The sequence below is a fragment of the Macrotis lagotis genome, chromosome 1 (assembly GCF_037893015.1).
Source record: "Macrotis lagotis isolate mMagLag1 chromosome 1, bilby.v1.9.chrom.fasta, whole genome shotgun sequence".
Classification (NCBI taxonomy): Eukaryota; Metazoa; Chordata; class Mammalia; order Peramelemorphia; family Peramelidae; genus Macrotis; species Macrotis lagotis.
Genome location: NC_133658.1, coordinates 329,225,114 through 329,238,645, shown reverse-complemented (window position 1 = coordinate 329,238,645; position 13,532 = coordinate 329,225,114). Strand labels below are relative to the sequence as shown.

Below are 13,532 nucleotides of genomic sequence, written 5' to 3'. Positions count from 1 at the left end.
AAGATTAACACCTTGCAACAAGAAAAAGAAAATCATTGGAAAAATACGATTGGACAAATGAAAAAAGAAACTAATTTTCTCAAAACCTCAATTGGTCAAATGGAAAACTCTTTCAAAAATAGAATGACCAATTGCAAAAAGGTAAATGAAGAAAATTCTCTAAAAAGAAGGAGTCTATGGAAACTAATGACTTCATGAGACTGCAAGAGCCTGTTAAACAAAACCAAAAAATAGAAAAAGTAGAAGAAAATGTAAAATAACTCATTAGCAAAACCAGTGACCTTGAGAATAGATCGAGGAGGGACAACCTGAGAATTATAGGTCTTCCTGAAAACATTGAAGAGAAAAAAAAAACCTAGGCTTAATATTACAGGATTTAGTGATGGGAAATTACCCTGATATCATGGAACCAGAGGTCAAAATAGCTATTGAAAGAATATATCAATCCCCTCCGGAAAGAGATCCTAAAATGAAAACACCAAGGAATGTTGTGACCAAATTCCAGAACTATCAAATAAAAGAAAATCCTGCAAGCAGCCAGAAATAATTTAGATACCAAGGAGCCACAGTAATGATTACACAAGATCTGGCTGCATCAACATTAAGGGAAAATCAAAGACTTTCAATGGATCTGGACTGTTTACCTCCATATGTGGAAAAATCATACTTGCAATTCTTTTTTCTTTTTTTTTTTTGCAAGGCAGTGGGTTTAAGTGGCTTGCCCAAGGCCACACAGCTAGGTAATTATTAAGTGTCTGAGGCTGGATTTGAACCCAGGTACTCCTGATTCTCGGGCCAGTGCTGTATCCACTGAGCCACCTAGCCACCCCAATATTTGCGATTTTAATAGTGGCACAATTTTTAAGAATTACAAATATAGTAGTGTAGCCCATAAGTAGCACAGTAGATAGAGCACTGGCCTTGGAGTCCGAAGTTTGAATTCAACCTCAGACACTTGACATTTACTAGCTGTGTGACCTTAGGCAAGTTATTTAACCCTGATTGCCCCACATCCAGGGCCATCAACCTGACTCTCATTTGGCCACTGAACCCACATGGCTAGAGGAGAAAGTGAGGCTGGTGACTTAGCACAAAATCCTCACTCAAATCTAGTTCATATGCTTGACATGGCATTACTCTCTGATGTCATGGTCTTCTTTGAGACAAACACCCAGAAGGACTATACATGGACAGAGAGTCTGGGTATAAGATAAATTTAAGGAAATGACATTAAAAAAATAACAAAAGGATGAGAAAGAAGAGTATTTTTGCACAGATTGCAGAAGGAAGGGAGAAATGGAATGAGGTAAATTATTAAACATGAAGAGGTACAAAAACTGTTACAGTAAAGGGGAAGACAACCTTACTTTCATCAGTCCTGACTCAAAGATGGAATAAGAGACAAAATCAGTTGAATATAGGAATCCACCTTACTCAACAGGGAAATAAAAGAAGTGGTGGTTAAGAAGGGGCTGGGAGGGGACTGACAGGAGGAATAACAGATTGAAAGAAATATAGACAAAAGTAAAACATTGGTGGTGAGGGAAAAGATGAAGAGAGAGAACAAACAGGATAAAAATTAGATTGGAGAGGCATCCACATTAATCATAACTTGTAAATGTGAATAAATTGAACTCACTTATAAAGTGGAAGCAGATAGCAGAGTGGATCAAAAATCAAAATCCTACAATATGTTGTTTACAAGAAACACAATTGAAGCAGAGAAACAGAGAGTAAAGGTAAAGGGTTGAGGCAGAATCTATTACACTTCACTGAAGCAGGAGTAGCAATCCTGATCTCAAGACAAAATAAAAATAAAAATAGAGCTAGTTAAAAGAAGGAAAGAAACTTTGTCTTGCTAAAAGGTACGCTAGATAATGAAATATCAGTACTAAAGACATATGTCCCAAGCAGTATAGCATCCAAATTCATAAAGAAAAAGTTAAGTGAATTACAGTTGAGTGAAAAGATAGAAAGCATTACAAAATGCAAAATAGATAATTTTGATTTAAAAAAAACCCTTTGTTCGAAAAGAACCAATGCAAACAAGATTAGAAGGAAAGCAGAATCCTGGGAATCTTTACAAGTGTCTCTGATAAAGGCCTCATTTCTCAAATATAGAGAGAACTAAATTAAGAATATAAGCCATTCCTCAGTTGACAACTGGTCAAAGGATTTGAACAAGCACCTATCAGATTGTCTTATAAGACAAAAAAAGAAAATGATAAATGTTAGAATGTGGAGAAAGAGACACTAATGTATTAGTGATGGAGTTGTGAAACTTAATTCTGGAGAACAGTTTGAAAATATGCTCAAATGACAATCAAACTGTTGAACCACTAAAATCACTACTAGGTTTGCATCCCAAAGAGATCATAAAAAAGGGAATAGGATCTACCTGTGTAAAAAATTCTTATAGAAGCCCTTTTGTGGTATCTAAATATTGTAAATCAAGAGGATATCTATCAATTGGGAAATGTCTGAACAAGCTGTGGTATGTGAATGTAAAGGAATACTATTGTGCAGTAAGAAACGAATATGACTAATAGGGAAATATGTTAAAACATGATTGTATACATAAAACTTGTACAAGATTGTTCATCACTTTTGGAAGTGGGGAGGGGAAGGTAGTAGAAAAATGTGGAATTCAAAACTTATAAGATAAAACAAAAATAAATAGACCTAGTTAAAAGACAGAACGGAAGAAACTTTGTCTTCTTAAAAGATATACTAGATAATGAAATATCAGTACTAAAGGTAGATATCCAAACGACCTTTATATATAATTGGAAAAATTAAATTAAAAAATTTCAATAAAAAAAATAAATTATCGGGGCGGCTAGGTGGCGTAGTGGATAAAGCACCGGCCTTGGAGTCAGGAGTACCTGGGTTCAGATCTGGTCTCAGACACTTAATAATTACCTAGCTGTGTGGCCTTGGGCAAGCCACTTAACCCCATTTGCCTTGAAAAAGCCTAAACAAAAAAATGAAAAAATAAATTATGGACAGGCTGATTTCAAAAAAGCCTGGAAAGACTTATAGGAGCTGATGTAAAGTAAAATGATCAGAACCAGAAAAACATTGTACACAGTATCAGCAGCATTATGTAATGATTTTTTTTGTGAATGCCATCTCTTTTCAGCAACAGAGTGCTCTTAGACAAGTACAATGGACTCACAAGGGAAAATTTATCCACATCCACTTAAAGGATTCTGAATGTAGATAAAAAGCATACGATTTTTCACTTTATTCTTTTTCATGATTTTTTTTCTTTTTAATATGTTCCTTCTTTGACAACTGTGACTAATATAGACATATTCTCTATATGATAGCACATGTGTAATCTATATCAAATTGTCCACCATTTTCAGAAGAGGGGAGGGAGAGAGAAAATTTGGGATTCCAAATATGTTTTAAAATTGAATGTTGAAGATGGCGACAAGAGCGGATCCTGTCTTAGGTGTTCTCTCAGATCTTCAAAACTACGGACTCTAACTAAATTTTCAAGAGACAGAACCGACAGAGGGACTCAGTGAAGCAGTTCTCCTACTCATGGTAACCTGGAAAAGAACAGAAAGGCTCTGCTCCCCGGGGTTGGAGGGGTGGCCCACCAGAGCGAAAGAACTTCAGCCTCCTGTAGGCAGCCCCAGGGCCCTGGGAGCCATGGCTCACAGCAGTGGAGGAGTTTCCTGAGCTATGGCTGAGGAGCACCAGGCACAAATTGAGGGAACAGCTGGGACCCCTGCCAGAGAGAGCTCATGAAGCCCAGCCCTCAGGGCACACAGCAAGCAGCATGGCCACCACAGCCCAGATCCAGGAAACAGAAGCAGGTGGAGCCAGTAATCAGGAGCCCCCAGGGCATGAGCCCATTGAACATAGGGAGGAGAGAGAAGAGAGAGAGTCTGCAGAGCTCTGCCCCTGAAACAGGACTCTGGGGCTCTGAACACATTCAGATCCTGATTGCAGTCTAGCCCCCCCCCCCCCAGTAGAACAGCAACCCCCCCCACCTCAGCCCCATGGCAGAGGGGGGCGTATACGGTCATTCACAGACAAGGAGGGAGGACAGAGCCTCACACACTGAGACCCTTGTGGGAGTGTTCCAAAAGCTCAGGAAGCACCCCCAAAACAGGCTAAGGCTGGGAAAATGAGCAAGCAGAGAAACAAGGGGAACACCATTGAGAAATACGTTATCTGTGATCCCAAGAAGAATCAAAATACTCAGTCTGAAGATGAGGAAGCACAAGCTCCTGCATCTAAAGACTCTGAGAAAAAGAGAAATTGGTCTCAGGCTATGACAGAGCTCAAAAAAGACTCTGAAAATCAAATGAGGGAGTTAGAAGAAAAACTGGGAAAAGAAATAAGAGAGATGCAGGAAAAACATGAAAATGAAATCAGCAGCTTAGTCAAGGAAATCCAAAAAACCAGCTTAGGTCAAATGGATAAAACAGTTCAAAAAGTTATTGAGGAAAACAATGCTTTAAAAAGCAAAATTGGCCAGATGGAAAAAAAGAGAAGAAAAATCTCTGAGGAAAACAAATCCTTCAGACAAACAATAGAACTCAGGGAGAATGATGAATTTAACAGAAATCAGGACTCAATACTTCAAAACCAAAAAAATGAAAAATTAGAAGAAAATGTGAAACATCTCATTGAAAAAAACAACTGATATGGGAAACAGATTTAGGAAAGATAATATAAAAATTATTGGACTATCTGAAAGTCATGATCAGGAAAAGAGCCTTGACATCATTTTCAAAGAATTACTACAGGAAAATTGCCCTGATATCCTAGAATCAGAGGGCAAAATAGAAATGGGGAGAATCCACAGATCCTCCCGAGAAAGAGATCCCAAAAAACCAACCCCTAGGAATATTATAGCCAAATTCCAGAACTCCCAAGTCAAAGAGAAAATATTACAAGCAGCCAGAAGGACACAATTCAAATATCATGGAGCTGTGGTCAGGATCACACAGGACTTAGCAGCAACTACTTTAAAAGCTCATAGGGCTTGGAATATAATATACCGGAAGGCAAAAGAGCTTAGAATACAACCAAGAATCAATTATCCAGCAAAACTGAATGCCATCTTCCAGGGGAAAAGATGGACTTTCAATAAACCAGGGGAATTTCAAATGTTCCTTTTGGAATGGCCAGAGCTGAACAGAAGGTTTGATCTTCAGATACAGGACTCAGGTGAAGCATAGAGATTGGAGGAGAGGGGGAAAATATGAGGGACTTGATGATGATTAACTGCATGTATTCCTGCATAGAAAAATGACACTAATAATACTCATATGAACCTTATCAGTTAATAGAGCAGGTAGAAGTTGCTTTTATAGATGAAGCACAGGAGAAAGCTAAATTTGAAGATTAAATAGGGTGTAAAAATGGAGCCAGTAGAAAAAAGGGAAATGTAATGGGAGAAAGAAAAAGGAAAGGGGGAATAGGCCAAGATATTTCATATAATAAGATTTTTCTTTATTATAATGAGCTATTGTGATGATATGGAAGGGGGGAAGGCAAGGGCAAATGAGGGAATCTTCACTCTCATCAAAGGTGGCTAGGAGTGGAAACAGTATATATATATATATATATATATATATATATATATATATATACTCAATGGGCATATTATATAGGCATCTGGAGTAAGAGATGGGGGACAGGGGGAAGGGGGGGATGTGAGTGATAGAGGAGAGGATGGACCATGGGGGGAGAGTGGTCAGATATGACACATTTTCTTTTTTACTTCTTGCAAGGGGTTGGGATTGGAAGGCCTGTACAGGACCATAAGGCCAAGTGGATGCTGGGCCTAAGGGGTGGTATGGGGGCTCAGGGCCTCTTGGCCCCAGGGCCAGGGATCTGTCTGCTGCACCACTCAGCTACCCTACAGCAGAGTCAGAGTGAAAGGAGAGAGAAAATATTCTACATGGTAGTGGAGAAATACAAAAGGAGGGCGTTGTGTTCAGCAATGGCAACGGTGGAAAAATATGGAAGTAACTTTTGTGATGTACTTATCATAAAGAATGTGATCCACCTGCAACAGAGTTGTTGGTGTTGGAATAAAGACTCAAGCACATTTTTTATTATTATTATTTTTTGGGGGTGCAGGGCAAATGGGGCTGGGTGGCTTGCCTGGGGCCACATAACAGGGTGATCATTGGGTCTCTGAGGCCGGATTTGGACCGGGGTGCTCCTGGATCAAAGGCCAATGCTCTGTCTGCCACCCAGCCACCCCTACTATTATTACTGTTTTATTTTATTTTGGGTCTTTTTTTTCCTTTTTTTTTTTTTTTTGGTTTTTGCAGGGCAGTGGGGATCGGGTGGCTTGTATGTCACATGGCTGGGTGATTGTTGGGTGTTCAGGGCCGGATGTCGGCTTGGGTGCTCATGCTCCAGGGCTGGTGCTCCGCTCATTGCTCCACCTGGCCATACCTACAATCATCATCATTATTATTATTATTTTTTAATTTTAATTTTTTTCTCTCCCCTTTATTTTATCACGCAAGCGAGTCTATATTTATTGGGGGAGGGGGTATTTTGTATACTCTTAAACAAGAATATTTTATTAATGTATAAAACATCTTATTTGTACAAAATGAGAATAAATATTAAATAAAAAAATATGAGGGACAGGACTTCAGAAAAGCTTGGAATGTCTTACATGAACTAATGCTGAGTGAAATGAGCAGAACCAGAAGAACATTTTATACACTAATAACAACATATGGTGATAATCAACTGTTATGGAATCGTTCATTTCAGCAGTACAATAATTAAAGACAATTTTGAAACAATTTTATAGGAAATACCATCCATATCTAGAGATGGAACTGTGGAGTTTTAAATGAAGACTAAAGCTTTTTATCTTCAATTTTTTGGTTTTTGCAGGGCATTGGGGTTGGGGTGGCTTGCATGTCACACGGCTGGGTAATCATTGGGTGTATGGGGCCAGATATGGGCTTGGGTGCTCCTGTTTCCAGGGCTATTGTTCTGTCCATTGCTCCACCTGGCCATACCTACAATTATTACTATTATTTTTTTTATTTTAATTTTTTTTCTCTCCCCTTTACTTATCGCTCAAGCGAGTCTATATTTTTTTGGGGGAGGGGGTATTTTGTTTACTCTTAAACAAGAATAGTTTATTAATGTATAAAAACATTATTTGTATAAAATGAAAATAGATAAATATTAAACATAAAATACTGAATATTAAAAATTATCTTTACATTTAGCAGTTTAAAATACTGTTTAAAGGGGCAGCTAGGTGGTGTAGTGGATAAAGCACCGGCCTTGGAGTCAGGAGTACCTGGATTCAAATCCGGTCTCAGACACTTAATAATTACCTAGCTGTGTGGCCTTGGGCAAGCCACTTAACCCCATTTGCCTTGCAAAAACCTAAATAAAATAAAATACTGTTTAAAATCTAGCTGAGAGGTGATGAAGGTCTGAACCAAGATGGAAACAGGATGAGTGGAGAGAATGGATCAAATGTAAGAGATATTGTAGAGGTAGAAGTGGCAACATTTTACTACTCATTGCATATTTTGAGTGAGGAAGAATTATAATTTGAGGATAAAGCCAAGGTTATTAACTTGGAACTTTGGAATAGTTTTGCTCCAAAAAGAAGACTTTTTTGAAGAGAGGTGCTTTTGGGGGAAAGATAATGAACTGTTTGTATATTTGTTGAATTTAAAATATCTCCAGCATTTCCATTTAAAATGTCAAATAAGCAATTGTTGTTCATGAGATTGGTACTGAGTTGGGTAACATGTTGGATAGATAGATCTATGAGTTTTCTGCACAGAGAAAATATCTGAACCTATAGGAGCTGATGAAATTACTGAGAGCGAATGTAAAAGGAAAAGTGAAAAGGAGAAAACTTAGGACTAACTTGAATAGAACAATCAATGTTTATCCTTCAATTTCTTTTTTTTCTATTCTTTTTTTAAAAATTTTTATTAAAGATATTATTTGAGTTTTACAGTTTTCACCCAATCTTGCTTCCCTCCCCCCACCCCCACCCCACAGATAGCACTCCGTCAGTCTTTACTTTGTTTCCATGTTGTACCTGGATCCAAATTGGGTGTGATGAGAGAGAAATCATATCCTTAAAGAGAACAGAATTCTCAGAGGTAACCAGATCAAACCATAAGACATCTGGGTTGTTTGTTTTTTTTTCCGAATTAAAGGGAATAGTCCTTGTACTTTGTTCAAACTCCACAGCTCCTTATCTGGATACAGATGGTACTCTCCTTTGCAGACAGCCTAAAATTGTTCCCAATTGTTGCGCTGATGGAATGAGCAAGTCCTTCAAGGTTGAACATCATTCCCATGTTGCTGTTAGGGTATACAGTGTTTTTCTGGTTCTGCTCATCTCACTCAGCATCAGTTCATGCAAATCCCTCCAGGTTTCCCTGAAATCCCGTCCCTCCTGGTTTCTAATAGAACAATAGTGTTCCATGTCATACATATACCACAGTTTGCTAAACCATTCCCCAATTGAAGGACATTTACTGGATTTCCAATTCTTTGCCACCACAAACAGGGCTGCTATAAATATTTTTGTACAAGTAATGTTTTTACCCTTTTTCCTCATCTCTTCAGGGTATAGACCCAGTAGTGGTATTGCTGGGTCAAAGGGTATGCACATTTTTGTTGCCCTTTGGGCATAGTTCCAAATAGCTTTCCAGAAGGGTTGGATGAGTTCACAGCTCCACCAACAGGGTAATAGTGTCCCAGATTTCCCACATCCCTTCCAGCAATGATCATTATCCTTCCTGGTCATACTGGCCAATCTGAGAGGTGTGAGGTGGTACCTCAAAGAAGCTTTAATTTGCATTTCTCTAATAATTAATGATTTAGAGCATTTTTTCATATGGCTATGGATTGCTTTGATCTCATCCGTAAATTGCCTTTGCATATCCTTTGACCATTTGTCAATTGGGGAATGGCTTTTTGTTTTAAAAATATGACTCAGTTCTCTGTATATTTTAGAAATGAGTCCTTTGTCAGAATCATTAGTTGTAAAGATTTATCCTTCAATTTCAAAGAAGACCATGACTTCAGGGAGGTGATGCCATGACAAGCACATCAATTGGACTTGAGTGAGGGGGGTGCTGTGATAAGTCACCAGTCTCACTTTCTCCAGAGCCAACTGGGTCCAGTGGCCAGATAAGAATCAGGATGGCTGGAGATGGGGTTGTAACTTACCCAAAGTCACACAGCTAGTAAGTGGTATATGTCTGAGGTCACATTCGAGCTCCCATCCTCATGAATCCAAGATGAGTGCTCTGTCCACTGTACCACTTAGCTACCTAATTGAATGTAACACCTCCAGTTAAGAGGGTATGATGTGGATTATGACCCAGAAAAGAAGACTGAGGAGTGATCAGATATGTATGAAGTAAATTAGGAGACTAGTGTCAAGAAATCACAAAAAGTTTGGAATGGGAGAGGATTTATTAGTTAAGAAAATAGGTTAAGTTGTAGACCTACTGACTTGAAAGTATATCTGGGACAGAAATGTCCAATTGTAGTTGTTAGTGTCAAACTGAAAGCTTTGGGCAAAGCCCAGGAACAGTGATAGAGATTTGAAAGTCATCCGAACAGAGATGTCAGGTACCCCCAGGGGAGCTGATGATGTTATTAGGTAATAATGTAAAGAAAAAAGAGAAAAGAGCCTAGGCAAAACCTTGAGGAACATTGATAATTAGAGGCCATGCTATGGATCTACATTCTCTTGTTGATTGGCTGAATATCAGTTCTGTAATCAGAGCATCTCATATTTTCTTTCTCTTTCCTCACTCAGCTTCCTCCAATTATATTTCCTTCTCCATGCAGCTTGAGGCATAGTATCTTAAGCATTTTTCTGACAGTGCTTTTCCTCTATTCATTAAATTCCAGTGACTCCTTATTTCTTCTAGGACAAAATATAAACTTCACAAGTTGGCTTTTAAAACTCTTTCACAACCTACATTTCCAGCCTCATTATACATTTTTCCTCTTCTCACATGCTGAGGGTTCAGCTAAATTGACTTTCTCACTATTCTTCACACATAACACTCTTATTTTTTATAATGTACTTGCCATCCTTGATAACCTGAAATAGGCTTCCTTATCTGTATCTTATAGAATCTGTAATTTTCTTCAAAAAGAAACAAATGCCAACTTCTATACAAAACCTTTTCTCAATCCCTTGTTATTCATATCTTCCCATCCTATAATTATCTTGTTTATTTCACATTTATTCTGTATGTACATATAGAAATATATATTATCCTGGGCAAGACACTTAACCTCTGTCTCAGTTACTTCATCTGTAAAATGGGTAAAAAAAGGCACCTGCCTTCACAGGAATGCTATGAAGATAAAATGAGATATTTGTAAGGTATTTAACAAGCCCTAAATCTTTGTAAACATGCTAGCTAATGGTATTATTTCTTCTTGTTTCCCCAGCATCTAGCACAATTTCCTGACACAGAGTAGACACTTAATAAATTTTGATTGGAGGCTCATCATCAGGTGATTTTTTTTTTTAACCAAGAAGTGTTTTTTTTTTTTAACAAAGCTGAACCCAAGAAATAGTTAACTCCTAGAAGAAGTTATGTTAGGTATGTGTAAGGAGTATCACATCACTAAAATCACAATTTGTTTAGAATTTTAAAAATCAATTTTTGTAGTATTTTTTCAATACAATTCTATCCAGAATTATATAACTAGTAAATATCATAGATTCAAACCCAGGTCTCTTGACTTCAAATCTAATATTCCACTACATTACACTATGCTGTCTCCTTATAAATAGTACCTTCAAGAGTTCTCATATGACTTTAATGTAGAAAAACTGAAGATTAATATGGTGATAATATTCAAAGCAGATCATATGATATTGATTGAAATGTGTCTTTGAAAAGTTATATATATGCACCAAAATTATAGTTTTTATAACATTCTGATCTTTTCCTCTTAATCTTTTGTTATATTATAAAACAGACTTTTGGATCCTCAAACAAATACAGAGATTGCAAACTATCCCATCTATAAAATCCTCTTCTGTGTTAGAGGCCATGATGGAACTTCTGAGAGCGACTGCTTTGCTTTCACAGAAAGTCACTACAATGCTGAACTCTTCAGAATACACGTCTTTCGTTGTGAGATACAAGAAGCTGTAAGTCTCTTAAGACAACTGCCTCTGCAACTAAAGTCCTTTTCCCCAAGTACAACATCTTAGATGACCTTTCTCTGTTTACTGTCTGTTATGTCTAGAAAAAGATATAGTGAAGTTATAGTTAATGAGAATCAAACTACCCCCCACCCCAGTTACCTGGCTTTTCCCCTTTTTAGCTAGGGTTTTAGGAGACAAAGTCAAGGACAAGGTGTTTTTTTTTAAATTATTACCCAGATCCATCCTGGGTTTGTTCCTGATTCATCTCTGCTCAGACCACAAGTCTCCATGTGTATATGCTGAATGAGGAAGTTGGACAAAATGATCTAATATTTTGTAGTTCTAGCAGGCTGTGTTGTGTCCAAGAGTCTTCTCCCCTAATGTCTTGTGTTGTGTCATTGTACAATTTAAAGATCCTTCACACTTGCACATTCCAGCTTGTATGTTCTAAAATTCATTTTTCTGCAGACAGTTCCCTGCTCTCACGGTCAATGAGTATTCACTTTCTATAGTATAGTGCAGTATGTGAAGAACCCTGGACTCTGAAACCCTGGGTTCTAGCGTCTGCTCTATCATTTGATAGCTACTTGACCTTGAGTAAGTCATTTACACTTAACCTCTCTGATTCTCAGTTTTCTCATTAATTAGTCATCAATGAAATATTTTTAAGTGAATAATATGTACCATGTCTGTGCTAGACATTAGGGATACAAATGCCAAAGAAAAAAAAAGGAGGCAGTCCCTGTGCTCAAGATGATTAGAATCATTTTTAAAATATAAGAATAAAAATACATTTTTGTCTCATAAATTTGCAGGGAGAATCAAATGTGTTAATATAAAAAAATCCCTTGTAACTGCTAATTATGTTTGCTTTGATTCAGAGCCATCATTAGGTGATTTATCACCTATACAAGTTTAAGGTGGTTGTTTATCTGCAGGACTCTTTATTGAGAGAGGCAGCTTGGCATAATGGAGACAGAGCTGACCTCAGAATCAAGATATGAGTTCAAATCCCAGGTCTGTTATTTATTGTCTGGGTGATGAGCAATTATATCACCTATCAGTTCTCTGGGTAACTCTAAAAGCCACCAGTCACAGAGATCTACATTCATGACTGCCTCCCAAAATTCCACGTATCAATGAAATCAGGTTCATCCCCTGCCTTTACTATATAATGAGTAACTAGTGTTCAGAATGATGACCTTCAGGGTCATCAAAAGAATATTTTCTATACACAGATTTATATAAGCCCTTCTTTTTGTAAATAAAGATACCAAGGGCCAGAGGTTAAGCAATTTGCCCAACTCCACAATGGTAAATAGCAGAGCTGATTTTTGAACCCAAGCCCTTTGACTCTACCACCCTTTTGGCTCAGCACTACCCTGCTGTGATCAACCACATGCTTTCATTAAGCACTTACTGTCACATGCACAGTGGCAGGTAAACTTAGATGTGAAAGGCAGGGGATTCAGTCACTACCCTTTCAAGAAGTGGATGTTTATTCAATTCTACCTAAGCAGAAGAATGTAGAGGCAGAATTTTGTGAATTTTTCAGCAAGTATTAAGAAAAAATTATCCATTTAATTTTCTTGAAATATATATTTTACACAATATTTAAAAATTTCCAACCCTGTAAAGTACAATTAATGGAACATTCAGTTTAGTTGAGCTTTTACTGGGTATGTTGTTCAAGATTCCTGTTTGTGGCATTTTTTTTAACATTTCTAAAGCTAGATGATATTGAATATTATTCCTATTATATATTTGGGTTCATGGGTATAAATATTAATACTAAAAGTTCCTTATAACTTGAATTGGATCAAAGGAATAAAAATCTGCCTAAACCAAGAAAAAGTATACAGAAAGTATTTGGCTGGAATATTAGCAATATAAACAGTCTTATTGAATCTTTTATGGAGACAAGAGGTAGCACATAATAATAACAACAGTAACAATAATAATAGTATTAATAATAAGTGATAACATTTACATAGCAATTTAAACTAAGCTTTATCTTATACCTATACAGTAATCCTTTGAGTATTATTTCCATTTTATGAGTGAGGAAGTTAAGACTGAGTGAGATTTAGTGATTTGAACAAGGTATATAGGTATTAAATATCTGAGGAAGGATTCATGCTCAGGCTTTTCTTATTTTGAACTGAACATTCTATACACTATGCCCCCTGTTTTAATTATGAATGCCAATTTTTGCATTTGGTTGATGTGGGTATTCTACTTCATGTTAATGTAAGAAATGTATATGGAGGTAGATATAGTAGAATGAGCAGTGGAATGAAAGTTAGGTAATATGAGTTCTACTTAGTAGAATTCTGCCATTTATTAGCTATAGGATCTTTATTTA

General features: G+C 37.2%; 1 protein-coding gene across 4 annotated transcripts in view; it reads left to right on the top strand.

The window, feature by feature from the left end:
• The window catches only part of RABGAP1 (RAB GTPase activating protein 1), a 242,377-nt gene that overhangs the window by 91,989 nt on the left and 136,856 nt on the right, over positions 1 to 13,532 (top strand). For all 4 annotated transcript variants that reach the window (XM_074211619.1, XM_074211617.1, XM_074211618.1 and 1 more), the window contains one exon: positions 10,996 to 11,170. In XM_074211619.1, coding sequence (XP_074067720.1) covers positions 10,996 to 11,170 — 175 coding nt within the window. The remainder of the gene's footprint in view (positions 1 to 10,995; positions 11,171 to 13,532) is intronic.